The sequence below is a fragment of the Camelina sativa genome, chromosome 15, assembly GCF_000633955.1.
Source record: "Camelina sativa cultivar DH55 chromosome 15, Cs, whole genome shotgun sequence".
NCBI classification, from domain to species: Eukaryota; Viridiplantae; Streptophyta; class Magnoliopsida; order Brassicales; family Brassicaceae; genus Camelina; species Camelina sativa.
The window spans coordinates 9,403,536-9,429,317 of record NC_025699.1 but is presented as its reverse complement, the minus strand read 5'-3'; the positions used below and the strand labels follow the sequence as shown (position 1 = coordinate 9,429,317).

The following is a 25,782-nucleotide window of genomic DNA, read 5'->3' as shown; positions in this document are numbered from 1 at the left end:
AACCATTCTCATTCTTTGCTTCTTGAGTATGTGTTTTATTGTTACCTTTGTTACCAAGTCTAGAACCTCTCTTTCTTCTTATATTTGTTTGCAATTTCCCATTTTACATAATCCATGTACTGTCGCTTTTTCTTACCGCATTCATCTTTCTCTTAGCAAATTTTCATCCAATATAATCATGCCAATATATTCGGGATCTTCGGATTCTGAAGACGAAAGAACGTACCATAAAACAACTAAGCTCTTCACTCGTCAACGATCAATTCACTCTATATTTGGAGGTGGTCAAGGTATTTTTTTTTATCTCTCTCTCTCTTTTTTATAAAACTTTGTATTTGGCCGTTCAGTCGTATGTGAAAATTATTAAACAGCTAGTATTTGTGATTAACAGTTGCAGATATTTTGTTATGGAGAGAGCCAAAAATAGCTGCAACGTTGGTGATAGGAGTGAGCCTCTTATGGTTCTTAATGGAAGTAGTTGAATACAATTTCATAACCCTAGTTTGTCATGCTTCCATGACCTCCATGCTTCTTTTCTTCATCTGGTCCACTGTTTCTGATTTTCTCAATTGGTATGTTTATAATATTTATCTTTGATTACTCTTTTCGAATTCTCGATTTAATCTTTGAGGTTTCCTAATCAATAACACAATGCAGGGAAAGGACAATAATACCAGAAGTGATACTAGACGAATCTTCTTTCAGACATTTAGCAACAAGCTTCCATATTAGATTCAACCAAATCCTATCTAAGCTTCTTGACATTGCTTGTGGCAGAGATCCTCCACTCTTTTTTCTCGTAATTAAGCTATTCCTTGAATCATTTTTATACATGTATACTTTTGGATTAATTATTAGTATTAATTATATTTCCTCAAAATTTGTTTACAATATTTTCAGACAACGATCTCACTTTATATCTTATCCATCATCGGGACATATTTCAACTTTGTGAATCTTCTGTTCGTAGGTAAATAATTAAGTTATCCTCAACTTTATTCTACTGTAGAATTTCTATTTAACTAACGAAGAATATATATAATTAATGATCGTACGTCGCATTGTTCAGGGTTCGTAAGCATGCAGACGTTGCCGGTTATGTATGAGATGTACGAGGATGACGTTGATAGAGTGGCGGGTAAGTTGATGAGGAAGATGAGGAGGCTTTACAGGAAAGTCGACTCGAATGTTCTTAGCAAAATCCCAAGAGGAACTGTCAAAAACAAGAAACTTACTTAATTCTTCTTCATTATAATAATTGTTTATCATTACTGTATTTACTATATAATTTTAACCCAAATTAATATATATACGTACATATCTTTTACTGGTTTTGTTTTTAACGTACTGAGAAAAAGAAGTTAAGATCTGATCAGGGATCATCAAATGATTTGAAGTGAATCTAGCCTAGGAAATAAACAGAGTATCCACTTCTAAAAATCATCATTTATATATACAATAGTGTATACAGATACTTTCTTAATATAGAAAAGAAAAATCAAACTAAAATCCAAACTAGTTTTTGTTTGTAATCCACATTCCACAAAAAGAAAAAGTCGGCTAACGATTGAAGATGGACGAATCTCTATTTCGATTGGACCGTACATTCATATTGCATGTCACGACAAAAATAGCGACTTATGTCTCAACTCTCGACCACTTAATTTAGAAGGTTTTCTACAATATCAACTGCTTTGACTTATCTTATATACAAAGACTAAACTATAAGCTCATCATCATCTCTCAAGAAAAACAGAGGAAGAGAAAAGATATGGCTATCTTTCTCTGTGTATCATTGCTTCTTGCTTTTGTTGTGTCACTAATCTTTTACATAAGAAAGATTAGAGAAAACCCAAAATGGAATCTTCCTCCGGGTCCTCCAAGTCTTCCCATCATCGGAAACTTACACCAATTCGCAGGATTGCCTCACCGATGCTTTCATCATCTCTCCATTAAATACGGACCTGTGTTGTTTCTTCGCATAGGGTTAGTTCCAACGGTTGTGATCTCCTCAAGTGAAGCAGCTGAAGAAGTTCTCAAAACTCATGACCTTAGATGCTGCAACCGACCAAGAACGGTCACCACGGATTTACTCTCCTACTGTTCTAAGGACATCAGCTTTGCGCAGTACGGCGAGTACTGGCGAGAGATGCGAAAGCTCGCTGTTATCGAGCTTTTCAGCCTTAAAAAGGTTCAATCATTTAGGAATATCAGAGAGGAAGAAGTGGACTTCATGGTAAAGAAACTGTTCCAATCAGCTTCCAAGCAATCTCCTGTGGATCTAAGCAAAGCTTTTTTCTCTCTAACCGCAAGCATCATTTGTAGAGTAGCCTTGGGACAGAACTTCAACGAGAGTGATTTCGTAATCGATCAAGAGAGAATAGAAGAACTTGTGAGTGATGCCTTGTTTGTTCTAGGTAGTTTCACTTTCTCTGATTTGTTACCTGGTAGAATTGGGAGATTCCTAGATTGGTTGTTTGGAAGACACAAGAAGGCAAACAAAGTGTTTGAAGAGCTTGATGCTTTTTACCAACATGTGATTGATGATCACTTAGCAGGAAGTAAAAAAACAGTGGATTCTACTGCGGATATTGTTGCTCTCTTGTTGGATATGATGGATAAACAAGGAAAAAATGATTATTTCAAGTTCAACATTGATAATATCAAGGCAATCCTCATGGTAAGAGCTCAAATCTCGCTTCATATATTTCTATTATCTTTTTTCAAATATAAGGAAAAACAAAACAAGGACTACTCTGTGTGGTACGGTCTCCGTTTTTAAAAGGAGAAAAAAAACTAGGAATCTATGATCTTCATATGTGATTTTTTTGGTGATAAAGTTTTTATTTTAAACGTCAATTAGTAGCGCTAAACCACTTGCTTCTCCATAGTTAATTACTTAATTACTTTGCGTTTGATCCTTATTGTGTTATATAGTACGTAGGTATAGTTTTCCAAACAAAAACCTTTAACTATAAGGTCAATAACATATTAAAATTTTTTGCTACCGTACGTAAACACACATGGCAAACGAAACGGTTGGAAAATCATGTATACATTTTGTAAGATATAATTCTATTTCATCAAAAACGTAGATTTTGTCATGCAAACACAAAAAGTTGGTTTTTAGAAAAAATGAAGAGCCTCTTTGGTTTCATTTCTATACGTATGTATAATATATTTGTTCAAGTACTAATTATGTCTTGACGTTCAGGATGTATTTCTGGCGGGGGTAGATACAGGCGCAATAACCATGATTTGGGCAATGACAGAGCTTGCTAGAAACCCTAGAGTGATGAAAAAAGCACAAGAAGAGATCCGAAACACCCTCGGGCTCAAAAGGGATAGAATCACTGAAGAAGACATTGACAAAGTTGATTACTTGAAGCTCATAATCAAGGAAACATTTAGATTGCACCCAGCACTTCCTCTTTTGCTCCCAAGAGAAACAATGTCTCACGTCAAGATCCAAGGCTACGATATTCCTCCAAAAACGCAAATCCAACTTAACGTATGGACGATCGGACGTGACCCCGAGCGCTGGACCGATCCTGAAGATTTTATTCCTGAGCGGTTTACTAATAGTTGCGTAGATTTCAGGGGACAACACTTTGACCTCTTACCGTTTGGTTCTGGTAGAAGGATTTGTCCTGGGATACCATTGGCGATTGCTTCCGTGGAACTAGTGCTGTTGAATTTGCTTTACTTCTTTGATTGGAGATTGCCTGAAGGAATGATAAGTGAAGACGACATTGATATGGGAGAAGCTGGTAATCTCACCATTGTCAAGAAATTACCTCTTCAACTTGTGCCTGTTCAACACCATTGATGAGACATCACAAAAGTTTGATGCATTTCTCCACTGGTTAGTATATATATATCTATCGGTTCTTTTGTGTATTTATAGTCTTCATTGAAAGTGTACGATTCTAAAAGCTAAGACTTCCTATGAAATATATATATATATATATATATATATATGTATATCAATGTATCAAGATTCAAGAAATAATGTATAATTAATGAATAATGAAATACAAATGTATTGAGAAACAATAATATTTAATTTGCTTATTGGTTCTGAAATGTTTCGGTGATAACTTATACGATGGACAAAGGAGTATGAGAAGTAGCTAGTTAAACAAACAGCATCATCAAGCCCGATAGGAGATGTATGGAAGGAGTTGTGAGTGATATAGCCCTTGTTAGCTCTAGGTAACTTTTGAGTAAAATTCCAAGAGGAACTGTCAAAAACAAGAAACTTAATTAATTATTAATTCTTTACTTAACATATATATATATATATATATATATATTATGATTATTGTATGTATTATATCTATATTAGTATTTTTGCAGCAGTTTTGCTCAAAAATATTTTTTGAATTTTTTTTATTATTTAATGCTTATATTCATATCCAAACAAGTTTAGTTAACTTCTCTACTATCCTTATAACCAAACACACTTAAAATATTTTAAATATCCATATATATAATGTTCTATAATTAATATAGATATTTAGAAGATTTTATTCTAGATTAAAAAAAAATTATATCATCTCTTTTTTATTTTAAATTTTAAATGTAGTGAATCATTATATAATACAAAAAGTTAATAAAAATGTGTATTTTTCCTGCATATATTGAAATTTCAATTTTTTAAAACAAACATATATTACTCAATTAATATAAAAAGTGTGTGTTCAACATACATATATAGTAAATTTACTGTATATAGTAAATTATAAAATTTTAAGAAGTTTATAATTTATACCTGATATATCTAAACTTAATAAAAAGTTTAAAATTATAAATATTTAAACATATTAAATTTTCATAATTAGCAAACAAGTTATATTACATGACGGGTTATATGACATTACAGTAATATGATATTTCAATACGGGTTAAATCCCCATTTTAATCTTTTAACAGCACCAATATAATTTGAACAAAAAAAAAATAACACCATTATAAAATATGTCGAATCAAACTGATTTAATTCAGATTGTAGTAAACAAAATTTATCGTGCGCTATACCACAGTTTATATATTAAATCACTAAAATTAACAAAGGAGTATATTAGTAAAATTAGTATTAAAATAGTACATTAAAAAAAAAATTAAAACAAAAACTTAACCCGCGGTACACCGCAGGGTCATAATCTAGTCACCTATATAATTTAAACCCAAATTAGTATATATACATATCTTTGACTGGTTTTGTATTAATGGATTAAAAAAAAAAGTAGAAGAAAAAGTTATGATCTGATCATCAAATGAAATGGTGTGAATCAAGTTCAAGCCTAGGGATCTCGTTTATGCTAACTCTTTCCAATTAAGAATTTGGTCTAGTTTTAGTGACCATGGTGAGTATAAACTAAAAATCGACCAAATAACGTGAAAAGCGGGTATACATACTATCAGTATGTCGTTGCAAAAAGATGTTGCACCTCATATTATATCACCATCACATGGTTGGAATATATCAAACTACGTTTGTCTCTTTATCTATATATATGGATAAATACAAAAAAAAAAAAAAAAATCGTCCAAAAACACCAAACCTTTAAAATTAGATACAAGTCTTTCTACAAAATTGTCAAAGAGATATTTTGTTATTTAGACAATGAAATGACAATGTTCATAATGATTATGAGTTTATAAACTTTTGTTTTAACCTAGAAAATCCGCAAGTTGTAACTCAACATTGAAGTTTCCTGAACATCTATCTCTCCTTTGACATCGACTACTCTAACCCAAAACTTAATTGTTTTACAAAATCAGAAAAACCTGAACGGGAACTATACCCAAAAATCGAAGCTCAAACCTAGCCAGTTAATCCTGTTTACGTCTTTATCACACAAAAAAAAAAACGTAAAAATATGGGGTATATAGTATATATTTTTTTTTTTAAGTTTTGTTAGAAGATTAGGTACTTATAAAATGAAAAAGTTGGATATCTTTTGGTAGAAAAATGAAAATTTGGTATTTTGTTGGCAGTTTGATGTATATATAAGATCTATATTATAGGAGATATATATTGCTGATAAAATAGAAAGAAAGAATAAAACACTTCATATATTGAAAATTTTGCATAGTGCACTTTTTGAAGTTTCCGTAGCATCAATGATCAATACACGTTTTGAAGAAGAAGATGCTAAATGAAAAAGGGGAAGAACATTGGGTTACATCGAAAGTCCTTCGATAAGAATTTGATTTTTGTATTCACACAAAAAAAAAAACTGATGTTGTATTAGTCAAATTTGTACAAACAAGAAAAATGGAGTCCACGTGAAATAGAAGAGAGAGCGTTATATAGCTCATCATGCCAAACCCGTTAGTTTTTTTATTTCTCTTTTTTTTCGATTGTTTAGTAAAAACTCCCTATGACAAACAACAATTAATTAAGCAGTGCAATATTCTTTTGACGAAAGTTATTGTCCAATAAAAAAATTTCTTATGTATTTTGGATTTAATAAGTGTCATGAACGATCACTTTAAAAATTAACCTACACGGCAAATCAAGCTGATTTATACATTTATATTATGATAGTTGACTATTCTCACCCTAGTTGTCAAAAACCTTTATTTTCAACTAAATTTCCTCGAAAAAACGTAAACCAGAACTATGTATGTGTTTGCTCAACCTCGAAAAAAACATAAACTAGAACTATGTTTGTGTTTGCTCAAAAAAATAAAAAATGTAAATTTCTTGAGTTTTGTGTATATATAAGCCTAACCTCGAACTTCAAGTTTGGTATATATATTAAAAGAGACATAATCTTTAACTATAATGGGTGACTTGGTATTGCAGTCTTTTTTATATCGGTTTTTATATATTATAAAGAAATAAGTCTTATTAATCAACGAATATATTTTATCATAAGTCAATGGCCTTACGTACGAATTTATCGGTTATAAGTAGTAGGACGTTAACAACTTAACCTCATCCACATTAACTTAAAGAAAGAGAGATGGCGAGACACTTGGAAGATGTAATGAGCATGGCTACAACGACACATTTCGATGCTAGCTACTTGTTTCATGTTGTGTTCTTGGCTCTGATCGGCTGTTGTGTCCTCTCGGCTATGTTATTCTCTTGCGCCGATGGAGTTTCCGACAACAGACCCACTTCGGCAAAAAAACAGAATAAACATCTAATGAAAAACCCCAAACAAAAACTGTAGCAATTGAATTCATACTAAAAATTTTTTTTTTTCTGTAGTTATTTTCATTGTAAACCAGAGTAAACATATCCAAATCCCATATTGAAACCTTAACTTTTGAAGAGATTCATAAGTCTAAGAAAGCGTTGACTAAGTCTCATGGGCTCCTAATCGACACCAACAACAGCACACAACCACGGTTCATGTGTTCATGAGATAAACTAAAAAATAGGAGCTACCATCAAAGATTCTTCATGGACCCGAAACCCGTACCGGATCAATTGATTACCAAAAAAGAGACGATCCTGTAGATGATTATTTGGTGAGCCAAGAAGAAAGGTGCTGAAGGGGAAAAGTTTTTTCAGGCGCTGATGGCAAATGATTCTTTAGACCTTGTCATCTTCGCTTGTAGTTGTATTTCTTTTCTAATTAAGTTTCAAAAATGTACTAAAAATCTAACACACTCTTTTCTTATGTATTTTGGAAACAAGTGTCATGAACGATCACTTAAAATATTAACCACTATAAATGCAAACCAAATTTTTAAAAAAAAAAACCTACAAGGCAAATCAAGCTGATATATAATTTAATATATACATTATATCACGGTAGTTGTCTATTCTCACCCTAGTTTAGAACTTAGAATGGTCAGAAAATCCTTATTTTAATTTCAACTAAGTTTAATTTCCTTGAAAAACCCTAAACTAGAACTATGTATGTTTTTTGTTTGTTGTTTTTTTTTTTGGACAAACGAACTATGTATGTAATTTATCAATCAATATTGACAGAAAAAATGAAAAAAAAAAAACTACAAATTTCTTAGGGTAGTCACCATAAACATATAGAATTATAAAAAAGCCTGGCCTCGAACTTCAAGTTTTATATATTAAAAGAAACATAATCTTTAACTATAAATCATAATGAACTGGATGCGAATTATGTATTAGCATCAACTAATAATATAAACTGGATCTAATCTAAATCAGAATTACGCAGTCAAATGTGTTTATTAGAAGGGAATAATAGACTAAAATGGGTGACTCGGTATTTTGCAGTCTTTTTATTTAAATGTAAATCTGTATAATCAACGAATAATTTTATCAAAAGTCAATGGCCACTATACGAATTTATCGGCTATAAATAGTAGGAAAGCTTTTTACGTTAAAGAACTTAATCTCATCCACATTAACCTAAAAGAAAGAGAGATGGTGAGACACTTGGAAGATGTAATGAACATGGCTACAACAACAACACATTTCGATGCTAGCTATCTGTTTCATGTTGTGTTCTTGGCTCTGATCGGCTGTTGTGTCCTCTCGGCTATGTTATTCTCTTGCGCCGATGGAGTTTCCAAGAACAAATCCAATTCCGAAAACACCTTTTTCAAAAACAAAAAACCCAACTCGGCAAACACTACCGGTGGCGGAGGTTGTGGGGCCGGTTGCGGTGGTTGTGGCGGAGGTTGAGAGATTTCTTTCGTCTTCGTTGGGAAAAAAAAAACACAACAATGGACCATTTTACTTTCGTATTATCGTTATGTAGTTCTTGTATATAAAGAAAAAGAAATACTATTTCTTTCCAATTCCATCTTCAGTTTAACAGTTAATTTGATGGCCAAGGCACTATAGACTGTGAGTTTGATGAACTGACAATTAACAATTCAGAATAAACATATAATGAAAAACCCCAAACAAAAATTATACTAAAATTTATTTTTTTCTTGAGTCATTTTCATTCTTAACCAATGTAAGCATATCCAAATCCCATATTGAAACCTTTAATCTTCGAAGAGATTCATAATTCTAAGAAAGCATTGACCAAGTCTCATGGGCTCCTAATCGACACCAACAGCACACAGCCACGGTTCATGTCTTCATGAGATAAACTAAAATAGGAGCTACCATCAAAGATTCTTCATGGATCCTAAACCCGTACCGGATCAATTGATTGCCAAAAAAAAGACGATCCTATAGATTATTTGGTGAGACAAGAAGAAAGGAGCTCAACGGGAAAAGGTTTTTTCAGGCGTTGATGGCAACTGATTCTTTAGACCTTATCATCTTCGCTTGTAGTTTCTGCATGAAAGCTGGATTGGCTTGGAGTCTCTGTTTTACATATGATGTTCTTATGTCCTCAGCAATCTTGTTCGCTTTCGCAGATTCCTCTATCAAACCGTAAAGAGTTCTCAAGCAGTCTTTCCTATTTTCCTCTCGGTGTTCAAATCTGTGACAGGACAAAAACATTTCATGATCCAACATTCTTGTCTCGTGAAAAAAAAAAAGCTTAAGATTTATAGTTATATACCTCTCACTGGTGATTGTAAGCTCGTCTTTTCCCGAATGGTATCTTTTCCCCACAAGTTCCCTTAGCCTTCGAGCCTGATGCTTTGAAAGCCCGAGCTCTTTCACTGTAACAGACATTTTAACTTTCCTGTTCTTTGGATGCCATGCATCGCCTCCAGGAGCAAAAACTATCCTCGATTGCCACCTGAGGATTGGGCCTTTACCGGGAGGATCATCCAAGTCGGTATTCCTATCGGAAGCATCCGTTTCACCAAATTGGGGAGGACCCTCAGCTTCCATTTGATCTCCATACTGAACTACCATCTCATCTTCGAATTCCTTAAAAAGCTCATAAGCTGCTTCGGGCTCAAGCTCACCTCTTTCACACATATCCCCGAGCTCATTAAACTTTACTTCAACTTTTTTCTTCAATTCATCTAAATGAAAATACAGTTAGAGAATGTTCCCAATGTTCATACATACGCAACACAAGAACAAAAACCAATATGTTTGCTAAACGACCCTACTGATACGACAAGCAACAAATCTACCATTGTACATTACCTTCAAAGAGTTCAAAAAGAATGGTACTCCAACCAGCAAAATCCAAATAGAAAGGTTAACTACAAAAGCTAAGTTCCACTAGGAGAGTGTCTTTGGCTATAGACGCACATCACTCTACTAATTAGCATAATCTCTGAAGAATGTGAGCGGATGAACGAGAATATGAAAGTAAAACAGCAAAAATACCAGGAAGAAGCTGGTCCCATTTGAGCATATCCTCAAGAATCTCCTCGCATTCCTTAGTATCAGTAAGACAACCATGTTGAATCCCTTCTCTAATCATGTCATCCCACTTCTTATCGTCCATGTTGAAAAACTCATTCTTCCTCATCTTCTCCGCTACATACTCGGGAGAGTTGTACAAATCTTCGAGTTCGTCGTCAGTCGAATGTGCTTCCTCGAAATCAGATTCAAAATCTTCATCCTTCACATCATCTTTGAAAGGTAGACTCTCGATTTTTTCTAACAACTCATCATCAGTCTCTGCGTGTTTGTCAGCAAGTCTTCTCTGCAGAAGTGCTTCAATAACTCCGGGCAACGCATCTTCATCACCCTCATTGAAATACTTCTCTATACGGGCTTTAAACTCTGATAACACAAACCAAACCAATACATGAAGTTACTTAAAACCAACATAAACTCAATTCTACTAGTTCATCAGAAAACAATAATAAGAAAACTCCAAATATTAGATTCAATCCAGCAATGGCGAGATGAGAATCAAACCAATCCAATTTCAACTAATAATACTATAATGAATCACCATTTCAACCTTTGAGGTCAACCACACAGATTGAACAGAGGATAGAGTGTTTTTTACCTTTGGTGCTAACATCCTCGACAACTAGATCTTTCTTATCGGATGAATCTACGGGAGAAGACTCAGGAGGATTAGTCGAGTTGTTCTCGCCGGGCGAGTCGGATTCGGAGGAGAAAAATCTGAATTTGAAAGGAGCCGGAGCGGCGATTGGAGCGAGGAAGGGAACGTAGGTGGAGCGTTGATGGGGTATCCGAGGAGAAAGGATGATTCTGCGAGCGCAGAGAGAGGCATTTCTGAAGAGAGCGCCTCTCATGGCGTGGATCGGAGATTTAGGGTTTTAGGATTCGTAACCCCAAGTAGCAGAGAAGCTTATTTTAACGCTGTTAACAAATTTTATAGTCTGGCTTTGTTTTTCTAACTAAGCTCGTTTCACTTTTTAATCTTAACCCAACAAAACATGGTTTTATTTTCTCTTTTAAACTCACACTCTATTTTTATTTTTTTTTCAATTTGTAGTGACAGTTTATGAATTTGACATTCGTTCAATTGAAAATAAAATCGACATAGTAATTTGGCAAGTTTATGTGCTTGAACAAAAAAAAAAAGTATATATATATATATGAAATTTACAAATAATGTATACACTAGCATTGTTTGAAGACCAATTGTTTCTTAATTCATTTCTTTGTCAGGTTTGAAGAATAGTCCTATACATATATTGGATGGTTTTGGTTTTTATATAATCTTCGAGTCAAAGACAATTTCAAAACTATAATGTGATCTAAACCACAATTCTTCATTTTACTACGCCCAATTATTGTACTTAGAAAAACTTTCCAGACAATTTTTATTTCCCAAAGTATTTTTTAGTGTAAAGTTCTCAACTTGTTCACAATTTTACAGTGTTCTTTTTTTTTCATATCGGGTCTCTTTCTCTCAAGCATCTCCAAGCACATGGTTTTCATATCGGGTCTCTTTCTCTCAAGCATCTCCAAGCACATGGGGAAGAAAGCTTTTGGTTCTAGACAAGGGTTACAATCGGTGAGAACATTTTCGACTATGCACCAAACGCATTTCAGATTAGTCTCTGAAACGTATTGTATTAACATGACTCCGAGCTTAAACGGATGATCACAGAATTAGATAATGATCTAGGATCTTTAACAGGACTTTCATACTGTATGTTTTCAATTTGTCCTTTGACAATATTTTACGGTACGCACACACACACCTTTGACCATCTTATTACATACTGTGATAATGCAGGGTTTCTTGGAGTTGAATGATGATCATGGTGCAGCATCTACTCCATTTGAAGTAGCAGAGAATCAGAATAACTTGTATAAATACTTATAGAAAAATCATCCAAACAATTTTTATTTTCCAAATATAGAAAAACAAGATAGAGATAAGTAGTAACTAAGATAAGAACTTTAGAAAACGATATAGCAAAGCCTATGTATATCTAACGAGATGTAACACGACGTTACATGTCATAAACGAAAAGACCAGTGCGCGCCGTGTAAATAGCTATACGGTCACACTTTGCGCGTTTATCACCAAAATTCCAGCTTTTTATAGCGGCTGAGATGCAGCCATATGTTGTTGTTGCTGTTTGCCGCCGTCAAGAGCCATCTGCTTGGACATATCAGCTAGAGCGGCTGCCGCTGCAGCTGGTGTCATGCTTTGGTAGGGAGATGCTAATGGAATAGCAGTGTTGGCAGCAGGAGGCTGTGGGTAATACACTGTCTCGTTTGGAGGGTTTGTGTATTCGTAGGCGCCACCGTAATTGGTGTTTACGTTTGTGCTATGTTGAGGAGGAGCTCCAATACTGTAATTGGCGTTTGCGTTTGTGGCATGTAGAGGAACTCCAGTACCGTAACNTTCAACTAATAATACTATAATGAATCACCATTTCAACCTTTGAGGTCAACCACACAGATTGAACAGAGGATAGAGTGTTTTTTACCTTTGGTGCTAACATCCTCGACAACTAGATCTTTCTTATCGGATGAATCTACGGGAGAAGACTCAGGAGGATTAGTCGAGTTGTTCTCGCCGGGCGAGTCGGATTCGGAGGAGAAAAATCTGAATTTGAAAGGAGCCGGAGCGGCGATTGGAGCGAGGAAGGGAACGTAGGTGGAGCGTTGATGGGGTATCCGAGGAGAAAGGATGATTCTGCGAGCGCAGAGAGAGGCATTTCTGAAGAGAGCGCCTCTCATGGCGTGGATCGGAGATTTAGGGTTTTAGGATTCGTAACCCCAAGTAGCAGAGAAGCTTATTTTAACGCTGTTAACAAATTTTATAGTCTGGCTTTGTTTTTCTAACTAAGCTCGTTTCACTTTTTAATCTTAACCCAACAAAACATGGTTTTATTTTCTCTTTTAAACTCACACTCTATTTTTATTTTTTTTTCAATTTGTAGTGACAGTTTATGAATTTGACATTCGTTCAATTGAAAATAAAATCGACATAGTAATTTGGCAAGTTTATGTGCTTGAACAAAAAAAAAAAGTATATATATATATATGAAATTTACAAATAATGTATACACTAGCATTGTTTGAAGACCAATTGTTTCTTAATTCATTTCTTTGTCAGGTTTGAAGAATAGTCCTATACATATATTGGATGGTTTTGGTTTTTATATAATCTTCGAGTCAAAGACAATTTCAAAACTATAATGTGATCTAAACCACAATTCTTCATTTTACTACGCCCAATTATTGTACTTAGAAAAACTTTCCAGACAATTTTTATTTCCCAAAGTATTTTTTAGTGTAAAGTTCTCAACTTGTTCACAATTTTACAGTGTTCTTTTTTTTTCATATCGGGTCTCTTTCTCTCAAGCATCTCCAAGCACATGGTTTTCATATCGGGTCTCTTTCTCTCAAGCATCTCCAAGCACATGGGGAAGAAAGCTTTTGGTTCTAGACAAGGGTTACAATCGGTGAGAACATTTTCGACTATGCACCAAACGCATTTCAGATTAGTCTCTGAAACGTATTGTATTAACATGACTCCGAGCTTAAACGGATGATCACAGAATTAGATAATGATCTAGGATCTTTAACAGGACTTTCATACTGTATGTTTTCAATTTGTCCTTTGACAATATTTTACGGTACGCACACACACACCTTTGACCATCTTATTACATACTGTGATAATGCAGGGTTTCTTGGAGTTGAATGATGATCATGGTGCAGCATCTACTCCATTTGAAGTAGCAGAGAATCAGAATAACTTGTATAAATACTTATAGAAAAATCATCCAAACAATTTTTATTTTCCAAATATAGAAAAACAAGATAGAGATAAGTAGTAACTAAGATAAGAACTTTAGAAAACGATATAGCAAAGCCTATGTATATCTAACGAGATGTAACACGACGTTACATGTCATAAACGAAAAGACCAGTGCGCGCCGTGTAAATAGCTATACGGTCACACTTTGCGCGTTTATCACCAAAATTCCAGCTTTTTATAGCGGCTGAGATGCAGCCATATGTTGTTGTTGCTGTTTGCCGCCGTCAAGAGCCATCTGCTTGGACATATCAGCTAGAGCGGCTGCCGCTGCAGCTGGTGTCATGCTTTGGTAGGGAGATGCTAATGGAATAGCAGTGTTGGCAGCAGGAGGCTGTGGGTAATACACTGTCTCGTTTGGAGGGTTTGTGTATTCGTAGGCGCCACCGTAATTGGTGTTTACGTTTGTGCTATGTTGAGGAGGAGCTCCAATACTGTAATTGGCGTTTGCGTTTGTGGCATGTAGAGGAACTCCAGTACCGTAACTGGCGTTTGCGTTTGTAGTATGTTGAGGAACTCCAGTGTAACCCATGTATTGATGCTGCTGCTGAAGCTGAAGAACCTGAGTGGGAGCAGCACGGTAAACGTTTTGGGCAGCTTCAGGTCTCGAGTTTGTGGCGGGTTTTGAGATCGGGTACAGCGGGGGAGTTCCTGCAGGGACATACTGCTGAGATTGCGGGACAGACATTACGTAAACCGGGTAGTTTTGTTGTTGCTGATGAGAGTAAACTGGGAAGTATTGAGATGGGTGAGGGAGGTACTGAACGCCTTGATGTAAGTAAGGTTGTTGAGCCGGAGGTTGGTGTTGTTGTTGATCCATGGTTGTGTACGTACCTGGCTGAGATTGGATATGGGAGGTGGTGTGGGGTGAAGTAGTTTCAGTCTGAGGTAAGACATGGGAGCTTTGGACCAAGGTAGTTTCAGGTTGTGTCACTGGAGGAGCTTTTGGCAGAGCTGGATGTTGGTCTTGGTAGTACATTGGCTTCGAAAATGAAGTAGCAGAAGAAATGCTAGTATCACTGTATGTATAAAAAAAAAAGGAGACATCAGCATTTAGAACTATCAGAGTCATAAAACAAAGCTAACATCACTTGTAATGCCATGGTTCAATGAGTGTGTGTATGTCAATTTCCACACAAACGGCTAGTACTACAAATTGATAGAATCTCTGAATGTATACTGTGAAAGAAAGATCATCAAATATTATTCGGATTTGACACAGCTTAAGATGATTTCTCCATTGTCAATTCATAAACCATACTTGAAACCAGTGTTCTATCTATCTCTTTTAGCTACTTAGCCTAGGTGTAAACCCAAAACAAACATGTAAAGATGATAGAACAGAAACAGTATAAAGACAATCACAAATCAACGGCAAGCTGAAAAAAAAAAAAGAGATGGAGAAACCAAAAAGTTGAGATATGAAATTACCAAGAGCAATCATCTATCTAAATAGCAAGAGAGATTCCTTTCAGTAAACAATGTGTATGTATGAGTCAATGAATAAGTGGCAGTAGAAGATGAAAGTACCTTGCAACTGAATCAGGGGATGTCAAACCATACCCTCCGATAGTTCTCGGTGGGATCGTTACTGGCTGCATCGGCAAAGGTGGCTTTCTGTAGCCAGCTGATACACCTGAATCGGATCGATCGTCATGCGGTGAAACCTGGCCATTGCTTGCAGCAGCAGCAATATCACTAGGTGCGTTGTTATACGCCACTGAACCATCAGTCATTGCACCACCAGACGGAACCATCATTGGCCGATTTGTCATCAAGCTAACTCCATCATCAAATTGCCTCTGAGTCTGCATGTTTGAGAAGGTCATCTGTGCCAATTGTTCCTCAATCCTCTGGTCTTCACTGACTCTAACGCGAATCGGTGGCAAATTGGAAGTAGAAGGAGAAGACGATGATGATTCTATCGAAGAACCAGCAGCTTCCATCATCGGCGAGTCAGGCATCGAGCTCATATGCATCTCCTGATGCGAAATCACACCGTTAGGAGCCAACAAATCCCCTCGTTTATTGTTCTCGCCGCCAGAATTAGTTTCTAGGTTTTGGATCTCGGCGTCTCCGCCGCTAGCCTCATCGAGATTCACCAAGGTGTTATTCACAGCGGCGGAATCTGACAAACCTCGAGGAAGCAAACCGGATTGATTGAGAGCATCGACGAACCACGTGTCAGATTTCGCGCCGTCAAGCAGAGATCCCATGGTGGCGGCGGTCTCGAGCTTGTTAGCGAAAAGAAACAACCGGATCCGTTGCGTAGCAGTCACCGTCGCTGAAGAAGTCACGCGATCGTACTCCTCGATCATATTCTCCAGATCTTCATCGGTAGTGATGGTGACGAGTGAATCGAGATCTTCGCTAGGGAGCTGGTACTTAAGCGTGAAGGAGCGGCCGTTGAGAAGCATACTAGATAAACGAGATCGGAGCGAAGACAGTGACGCGCGTCGATCAACAACAACAAGACGAGTCTCGCCGCCGGAGTACGTCAACGATTTGTCGTGCGGACGAGGCATGATGTGGCCGCCGAAGCTGCACATAAGACGAAGCTTAGCGCCGGGAACAGCCGCAAGCGGCTCCGGATTACCACCGGTATCAACAGGGACGGCACGGGGAGATCCATCGATCGGTTGTTGAACGGTAACGTTTTTGACTGCCGCCGGAATAGCGGAAGAGACGGCGGCGGCGGCGGAAGTAGGATTTGGGGTTAGTTGCTGCGATAAAGAAGGGAGTGGGGTCTCCATGGGTTCGACGATAATGACGGGGGATTGGTTAGTTTGGATTGATTTATATATATATTGATTGATTACTCGAAACTAATCCCCCTTTATTAATCGTAAACATAACCAGTGTGTATTATATGAATTATATGATATGATTTTTATTTTATTTTTGCCAAAAAACGATTTTAACAATTAACATAAATAAATTGTATATTTACATTATAATAAATAAATAAAATAAAATGTTAGATTCTCTGCAGAATGAGCTGGACTGCTGGAGAAATTACTCGTCGCCAGGTAATTTATATGTACATAAACTATACAAATTGGTACAGTCAACTTCGTATATTTAATTAACGTAATGTAATGACAACAAAAAAAGTACCTCTAAAAGCTGGTTTGCGCGTATCTAAATTAAAGTTTTTTTTTTCTTCTAAAATTTTAAGATTGGTTTCTCTGTTTTTTTTTATTATAAAAAGATCTGAAGTTTTGTCTTTAGATCTGTTAATAAAGAAAAAGTATTGTACATCTAATAAAACAATACGATATGTACATGTATGTATCAGAAATGATGTTGATGTTTGTGTGTTTAGAAAGCTGTGTACGTAGAAGTGTGTTATTATTTTATTTGCTGTAGAATGTTTAGTAATTATATAATTATTTTTGTGTCCTTTGACAATGGTTAAAATTCTTTTACGAGTTCCAACATTACAGCTTCGATGCAATTTGTTTAACAAGCTGGTTCACAGATCAACAAAAATGAGAAAAAACTGAGCTCAGATGAATGAAGTGGATCCCGAAGAAGGTGGATGAATCTGGACCTTATGGGAAAATCAAACCAAAACCCATGTGGATAAATTTCGGTTACCGTGTCCGGTTTACTTCAACCGGACGTTACACGTTCGTTTCCCTAAGTTTTCCCGTCGACGTAACTGTTGAAACTTGTTAGAAAAGAGGTTATCAACATTACCACCACCACCAGTTGCCACAATCATGGACATTGAAACATTATGACTCTTCTCATAAGATCTTTCTTTTATTTTATTCATATTTTTCAAAAAGTGGGGAGCTCATACTATAGACATTTTAACTATGTATGTACCTTTGATTGGTCAGAAAATCATACAAAATCGCCTTGAAAATATTAAAAACTTAGAACAAAGAGTCACTTTGCTTAATTGACACGGATCCAATGGGGATGCAAAGTTGAAACCAGAACCCGAGAGAGGAAATTTAGGAACACAAGTAAACCAATTTGAACCAAACCAAACTTTTTTCTAAACATGGTTAACAACAATGTCAACCTAGAAACAATTTTTGGTTTTGATGTTAAGATATTGGCACACTCAACCTAGCTAGAAACATATGAATCTATTATCTACTATAAGTCAAATGAAAGTTTACATGTTAAACGAAGGAATAATGCATCAGTTTTTGTTTTGGTGTAACAATACAATGTATTAGTTACTGAAAAAACAATCATACAATTAGAAATTTACACGTATTTTAACATTGAGGAGGAAATTTCAAAATTCAGAATCAGTGCTTTCACGGTGGCGATCGTGAGGGGAAGAGGTGGAGGCGCCATGCTCGACGTCATTGTCCAACATCCCTTGTGAACTGCTTCGGGTCATCGTCGTGGTGGCTCGACCAGTACTCCTCTCCGCCAACATTCTAAAATACGCATGTGGTGCCCATCCTGTTATTATAACATAACATCATTTCATTAATCTTTATTATCGACAACAAATCAATTATAAGTTATGGTAGATTTTGGTAACATTTCTTTTAGTTAATTTTCTTACGTACCGTTGTCGTCGTAAGGGTAAGGAAAGAAGTGGAGGTAAGAGAAAGAAGCGACTACGAGTCCGATGATAGCTCCGACGAAAACGTCTGTCCAATGGTGCCAATAGTCGTCGACGCGTGTTATTCCGATGAGAATTGCTACTAGTATCGGTAAGAACACGAGGCATAGCTTCGCCACGTGTCCTCTTCTGTCAAATACTTTGATTTTACCCGATAAGTACCACGCCAAGAATGTTAAACCGGCGAATGACCCTGCATGTATATATACCATGTAATTAATCAGCCAGTTTAACTAAACGAGAATCAATTCATATGTTACTCCTGTCTTTTTAAAACTTTATTAGAAGAACTTACACGAAGTGTGACCACTAGGGAAACTCTTGTAACCTTCTTTGATTATCTTTTTAACTCCATGACACACAACATCCTTAGTATCCGGGTGAAATTTCTGCATTTCTTTCAGATTTGCACAAAATAAGAAACAATTCCCTCATGATAAACTAACTTAAACCGGGAACTTAATCGTTGATTTAATTGAACTGATGAGATGGATCCATAGAAATGTACATACCGGTTTACCATTGGGGAAACATCGGTAAAAGAAGTTTGGTCTTGGCCTACCGACCGCGTCTTTGATGGAATCAGTGGTGACTCCAGTCACAAGACATGAGAATCCGATACCTATACGCAATTCACAAATATTCTTATCATCACGCTAATCAATATATATATATATATATATATATATATATATATATATATAATCGTATGGATTTCACCATTACGGCCGGTTCAAAGTTCAAGTAATGAAGGAAGTAGTACATCTGAGGATGGACAGGATTAGAAATTAACTCACCGAGAATGGCGTGATGAAGATCATACACATCTCTTCGAAAGAAATAGTACACTATGAAGATGCACATAGGAACCAATATACAAATAATCTACACACGCACACATACACCATACATATAAATCATTAATCAGCGACAATTGCAATATTTCCTTGTGATGTCAGGCACAATGATCAAGGTATACGTTTCTTGGTAAACAGGTTTACTTACCGGGACAGCCCACATAGGGATGGTGTCTTCATTAAATGGGAAAGTGAGATCAGTTAACATGTCTGGTCCAATGTAGCGATGAAAAGGTTCGATAACATTGAGAACAATGTCAATGAGACCGAGGACTACGAGAATAAGCCAGTCACAAAGATGTTCTCGAGCCACCTTCCATCCATGGCTCTTCACAGAGTGAGCACCAAGCATTATCTTAGCCATCTCTCAGGCTCTCATCAAATTAACCTGAACCAACAGTTTCATTGTAATTACATCTATTTTTTTTTACCCATGGTTTGTTTCGTCTTTGTGTTCGTAATCATAAATCAACGCAACGATTTGTTAAAAAAAAAAAAAAAAAAAAAAAAAACAATATTCATCATACAAACATGTCTATATGCATTAACAATTAGACAGAAAGATTTTGGGATAAAAATGATACCTGATGGGTGAAACGCGAGATCAATCGGTCGCAGGTCGAGGATTAAACAAACCCTAATTAATATATTCTATTACTGCTACAATTGTTACAATTGACATAAATCTATAAACAATTCCTTAATTTCTTTTTGAAACGGTGAATGGAATGATCAATCTGGGATGGGATGGGAAAATATTTGTTTATCGCAAAATTAACTTATTTTCTTTTTTGGTTTTTCGTAACAGTTATGATACTTTGGATTTTTTTTTGTTTTTTATTGACATAGGTTTTGTTTTTGTTTTTTTTTGGTTTTATCGGTTGAATATTTAAAACTGACTGAATGAAGATCATTCCTTTGTTCCAAATTATCGTGTTCATTAATTAAAATAAGTTTGCTATTAAAATATAAAAAAACTGACTAAATGAAGATTTATTTTAACGTACCGACATTAATCACTCATTATCACAGAAATGAGTTTTTTTTTTTTTCTTTTAACAAACGACTAATCATTCATTCATCTCATAAGAGCGTTTAACCTCCACTAGGAGGCCACAAAGAGCCGAACAATCGAAGACACCAACCAACATATTGGTCGATCGAACAAATGTTAAAGCTAAAACCAACAACAATGCTCAAATAAATAGATATTTGGGGATAAAAGGTGAACTCTCTCACGAACTCACCAAAATAGCATCCAAATTATACAAGTACAACCGATGAAGAAAACTTATCTACCGTGGTAGTAGGAAACAAAGCTCTGAGGGTCGTTATTCGTTAAGGCCAAACAATCAGTATCAACAATTGTTGAACGAAAAAATAATTAACATCCTCGCTTCTGCTCCAAGCAGAACAGCCTTCAAAACAACTATATTTGTAACAAACTACTTAACACATGTGAAGTATTTTGGGAAGATAATAAGTTACGTAAAAGAGAATTTAGGACTAATTAAGGAAGCCCAAACAATTGAGATGAACTCGAAGGTGCATATAAAATGGGTTCTCTGTCTAAACTGCCACAAAGAGATCGAAAACACCATCAAATCAACTATTTAGAATGGGTTTCAAGCCCATTATTTGTAGGGGAAAAAATGGGAAACGTAGGGGTGAGGATTCGAAGCATTCACCACATGATTATTACGTAAGGTCCCAAACCTTGTTTTGCATATACATAGAGTTGAAGTCAAATTAAAGATACGACATTAGTACTAATGCAAAGAAGGTTACAGATCCTAGTTACATTATACTTTTTCATAATTCGGTTGCATGTAAATAGTAACCACTTACCTACAATAAGTAATTATATTTATTTTAGTATTACTGGAGTAGACACTTCCTTCCTCAACCATACATTTGATAAAAATTCCGCATGAGTAATTAGTTGAGAACTAATAAATATATGAAAGAAACGAGTTATATAATTTGATGGGACTAGCTAGATATAGAAATGACTAACTCGTGCTCATGACTAGTTTTAAGTAGGGGTACAAGTAGAAACGCACCCACATCCTTATTGCTTTTTAGATGGTTGTAATGCGAAGACTGTGAGTGAAATCGTGGTTGTATTATTTTCCTAGATACATATATAGTCTTCAACTATTTTATATCTATCGTGAAAAGAAAAAGGGAAAAAAAGCATCGAAGAAGACAAAAACATATTCAGAGATACGAAGACTCTTGAGTCATAATGATAAGAATTTTCAAAGGTACACCAAATCTGAATTTCAATTTTTGTGGTCTACTCTACATACACTCTACACTACAATAAGACATAAATGGTTTTGTAATGAAGAATATGGGGCACACAAGTTTCAGCTTTAATTCAAGAGTGGTACTGATCTATATCTCTCCCTCTCTCTCAATATTTCAATCTCTTGTTACCACATGTGCCACTCTGCAATGAAAATTCCATTTTCAATTATCAATTAATGATTATCTCATCAGTATAGTACTCTTCCCCACTTATTTAATTTTATTGTCTATCACTCTTTAAAGTCCTCCTCCTCCATATCTAGTTGTTATGATACCTTTTTTGACCTCTTCTCTTTCTTTCTCCAATAGGGAAACTGATATTAGTTCCAAAAGAAAAATTCACCCCACTTACTGTTATCCAAGTCCATTATTGCGTAAGACATGTCTATTATTTGATATGTATTGATTTTTTTCACATTTTAGTCCCCAAGAAATAAGAATAACTGAAGAAGAAAAAGAAAAGTAAATTACAAGAGAAAAAGGACAACACCATGAATAACCAAAACACTAAGTGTTGATTCCCTTCTTCATGTCATAGTCCCTACTTTGGTGATCTGTCGTTTTCCCTCTTCAATCTTTGATAAAACTCTGTTTACGCTCGCCAACCCTTCCTGTTATATATATCTAAGTAGATTTGTATAATTAATAGCAGTATAAATTGGTTTTCTTTTTTTAATAGTTTTTCTTTGTCACTAATTTAATTTTTTTCTTTCTTCATGCGTGATTCTCTACGTCAATTTATATGTAACAAATTTGTTCTCTTTTTTTTTTGCTAACCACTAACTAGGTTTTAATTGTGAATTTGTGACTAAGAAAGAGCCACATCTTTTATCGGTTATCGCCTTACGTAAAATTAAGTCAAGTGCGTTTAGTTCAACCAGTTAGAGGAGTACTGTTGCTTCAATGTTACCCCACTCGACTCGAGTTCTGGTTAATAGTTAAGCATTGAAAGTGATAATCGACAATATTTATATATCTGTCACGAATACGATTATTATAACATTTTGGTTTTTAAATTAGAGGAAATAAAATATGTTCAAAAGGTCCAAAGTTTCTTAGTTAAAAAGAAAAGAAATGTTATCCAAGATTTTCGCCTAAAGAGTTAAAACATGATATATTTATAGAAATATCATATATGTTTTCATGCATGTAATTGTACTGATTTTCGAAAGAAAATATCTCAAATACATTCTTATTCTATTTTACAGATAACGAAAAACTCTTTCTAAAAAACTTAAATGAAATATACTAATTTGATCATTACAAAAAGAAAAGAAAAGAAGAATTGTTATAGAGATTAGAGACGATCACCATTTTGGTCAAGATATATTAGAGATCGATCGATGTGCGGTCGTCATTTATTTGTTCTAATACTACTAGTCACGATAAGTATTTGGCAAAAAATTACTATTTTTGGTTTTTGTCGGTTGAAACACTCGAAAGGTTCATATTTTGTCCTATTGTTTTTATGTGAGAAGTTAAAAATGGTGTTGGTACCCTACCCACCCCTCCCACATTGAGGACGTACGGTTGGTTGGTGCGTTTAGGATTTTTGCCAGCCATTGCCAATCAAAACTTTCACGTCAATTAAAATCTCCTCCACATCTCCATATGTCACATGATTACCACATCGATTGGCTCGTGTTTCTAGCCAGTTTTTTTTTGGCATTGTTCTACGGAAGAATTCGGTGCCATCTACAAAAGGCCGAATATTAATAAATATTCTGAGTTTATTATAAGTTTCTTATATATAACATGTACAGCAGAAAAGAAACAACTCATAATTAACTTTAACCAATTATATTATAATTCATGGATTTAACTATGTATATATACTTCATGCATCACGAAGTATTGTATTTCCCAACAATGAAGTCATATATATGGACTATTGATTAAAAATCAGTCTCCTAGTTTTTTAAATCTTCAATAAGACTAACTTTATCATATGGTTTCATATATTTAATTAAAGAATTCATGTTGCCATGTTGGGTTCTGGCCTGTGGATATATTTTTGTGTGTGTGAAGGGGAATGTACGTGGATTAGAAAGAGTCAACGTTTTGGTACATTTCTGTGGAGAGGAGGAGCTCTCTCAACTTACTCCTATATATATTACACATTACTCGCCAATACCCCTCTGTCACTTCATACACTTCCTATAATCTATATATATACATACACATATATATGCTTATATATATATATGATAAATACATATATGCTTACACATATTTAGTTATACATACATATGATGTTGCATATCACGCATAGGTTTGAGAGTGATGTTGGTTGTTGACAGAAGATAGAGAGCACTAAGGATGACATGCAAGTACATATACATATATATCATCACACCGCATGTGGATGTTAAAATATGTATAACAAATTCAAGAAAGAAAGAGAGAAAGAGAGGGAGAGGGAGAGAAAGAGCCTGCATCTTATCTTTTGTGCTCTCTATACTTCTGTCACCACCTTTATTTCTTCTTCTCTCTTACCTATATATGCACACATTCACATTTATGCATAATACTACATATGGGTACATATCACATAGGTGATTTATGTTTAGTGAACATTTACTTAATTTGTTGCCATATGTCATGTCGTGGTGTTATAACCAATGTTGTAATATATAACATTTCCAATACTTAATTGTCTAATGCAGTTTGTTTTTGAGATTCAAATAGTTTCATCATTATTTCCAACAGTACATTGCATTGTGAAATTTTCTTACAACTAAATTTTCTTATACTTCCTTTAATTCGTTTGGCAGGAGTTTCAAGAAGCTTCGGTGACATGGAAACAACAACAAACACGATGGCGCTGTCAAACATGATGGTCTTAACCAGGTCTTCTTAAGAGGTTAGATGGATGAAAATAGAGTAGAAGTTTTTAAATTGGATACAACGCATAAAGTCGAAGAAGAACAAAATATAAGGAAAAATCATGGAGTTTTCTTCTTTCAAAGCAAGAGGTTACAATTTACATATAATATATGGTTATACCTGAGTGGTCAAAAACCAAACCGTTACTTTTCGGTGAAGAAGAAGATTGAAATATTTACATAGACTATAGTAGACTACTATTATCTCGATTATTTATTTGTGTTTTTATGTTATAACTTATAATGTACTAATCATTTGCAACATGAAAACGCAAGTAGTGAGGCAATGGCAAATTTGTCTCCCTAGTCGTTCAGGGCATTCAAGAGCAAGCAGCACCTACAAGGTAAAAAAAAACGACTTCAATGAGGCCACTCAATACACTCTTCATAGTGGTAGATATATTCCGGAGGAACAATGTTTTGTTTACGGTCTCTAGTGTGACATACAATAATTTTCAACTTCACAGTTTTCTCACTTGTATATATATATATATAGATATTTTTTTTTGGTTGCATAATCTGCCCGAGATACAAAAAGCTCAGATACCTCGACTTCTTTTTTTATCTGTCAGGCCAAGATGTCCTCCCTTTCCGCATCAGCTATGTTCTCAGAACCTAGCTGTTGACTCGTTTTCAGAATCAATCATGTTGGCTCATTTCCCACGGCCTTGGAATTTCTCTTGGCATTAGAAGAAGAGTTGGAATTCTTGTCCATAGTATAAGGTTTCATCAATAGAGTTATCAATTGTTATGTGCACTGAGAGCCTATGTTTCTCTAGTTGTGTAAGGGTTGAGCATTAGTTAAGTTTTAGTCTCTATGGACTTTATTCAGATCCTGGAAACAAAACAAGAACAAAACTTGTAAAAACTAAGGAGGCCTGCTAATAGTCTAAGGGGGGTGTATTCAACTTGACATTTTAAGTGATTTGTGTAAAAGTTACAAATCCTATGTTATTCAATCATGAATTTTAAAAAGTCTCTTGAAATCCACTGTTATTGAAATGATGATTTTAAAATCTACTTTAAAATCCACTGTTATTCAAAACAGT

At 35.2% G+C, this 25,782-nt stretch overlaps 6 protein-coding genes and 1 long non-coding RNA gene across 10 annotated transcripts; 4 read left to right on the top strand and 3 right to left on the bottom strand.

The window, feature by feature from the left end:
* Positions 125-1,306, top strand: LOC104746193 (reticulon-like protein B9). The gene is made up of 5 exons (XM_010467612.2): positions 125-290; positions 392-572; positions 658-799; positions 901-970; positions 1,070-1,306. Exons 1-5 carry the CDS (start codon positions 179-181, stop codon positions 1,237-1,239), a joined length of 675 nt encoding a protein of 224 aa, XP_010465914.1. The 5' UTR covers positions 125-178; the 3' UTR covers positions 1,240-1,306.
* Positions 1,701-4,053, top strand: LOC104746192 (cytochrome P450 71B2-like). Its single transcript, XM_010467611.2, has 2 exons — positions 1,701-2,680; positions 3,215-4,053. The coding sequence occupies exons 1-2, from the start codon at positions 1,772-1,774 to the stop codon at positions 3,827-3,829; spliced, it is 1,524 nt and encodes a 507-aa protein (XP_010465913.1). The 5' UTR covers positions 1,701-1,771; the 3' UTR covers positions 3,830-4,053.
* On the top strand, positions 6,969-7,619 carry LOC104746191. The gene has a single exon (XM_010467610.1). It carries the CDS (start codon positions 6,978-6,980, stop codon positions 7,188-7,190), a length of 213 nt encoding a protein of 70 aa, XP_010465912.1. The 5' UTR covers positions 6,969-6,977; the 3' UTR covers positions 7,191-7,619.
* Positions 8,859-11,178, bottom strand: LOC104746189. Its single transcript, XM_010467605.2, has 4 exons — positions 10,836-11,178; positions 10,202-10,603; positions 9,474-9,888; positions 8,859-9,392 (listed from the first exon to the last, which is right to left on the bottom strand). Exons 1-4 carry the CDS (start codon positions 11,086-11,088, stop codon positions 9,191-9,193), a joined length of 1,272 nt encoding a protein of 423 aa, XP_010465907.1. The 5' UTR covers positions 11,089-11,178; the 3' UTR covers positions 8,859-9,190.
* On the bottom strand, positions 12,094-16,889 carry LOC104746190. Of its 3 annotated transcripts, none has more exons than XM_010467608.2 (3): positions 15,612-16,889; positions 14,553-15,100; positions 12,094-12,643 (listed from the first exon to the last, which is right to left on the bottom strand). In XM_010467608.2, the coding sequence occupies exons 1-3, from the start codon at positions 16,832-16,834 to the stop codon at positions 12,351-12,353; spliced, it is 2,064 nt and encodes a 687-aa protein (XP_010465910.1). In that variant the 5' UTR covers positions 16,835-16,889; the 3' UTR covers positions 12,094-12,350. The 3 variants fall into 3 exon arrangements, with proteins under 3 accessions (XP_010465910.1, XP_010465911.1, XP_010465909.1); XM_010467609.2 differs by lacking the exon at positions 12,094-12,643 and adding an exon at positions 14,003-14,507; XM_010467607.2 differs by lacking the exon at positions 12,094-12,643 and having other exon boundaries at positions 14,003-15,100.
* LOC104746188 (probable lipid phosphate phosphatase 4) lies at positions 18,340-19,912 on the bottom strand. The gene is made up of 6 exons (XM_019236990.1): positions 19,684-19,912; positions 19,476-19,563; positions 19,191-19,300; positions 18,974-19,067; positions 18,623-18,871; positions 18,340-18,512 (listed from the first exon to the last, which is right to left on the bottom strand). The coding sequence occupies exons 1-6, from the start codon at positions 19,897-19,899 to the stop codon at positions 18,340-18,342; spliced, it is 930 nt and encodes a 309-aa protein (XP_019092535.1). The 5' UTR covers positions 19,900-19,912.
* LOC104746187 lies at positions 24,111-25,658 on the top strand. Of its 2 annotated transcripts, XR_760835.2 has the most exons (4): positions 24,111-24,403; positions 24,623-24,711; positions 25,013-25,077; positions 25,306-25,658. It is a non-coding gene; the product is annotated as an uncharacterized LOC104746187 (long non-coding RNA). The 2 variants fall into 2 exon arrangements; XR_760834.2 differs by having other exon boundaries at positions 24,111-24,711.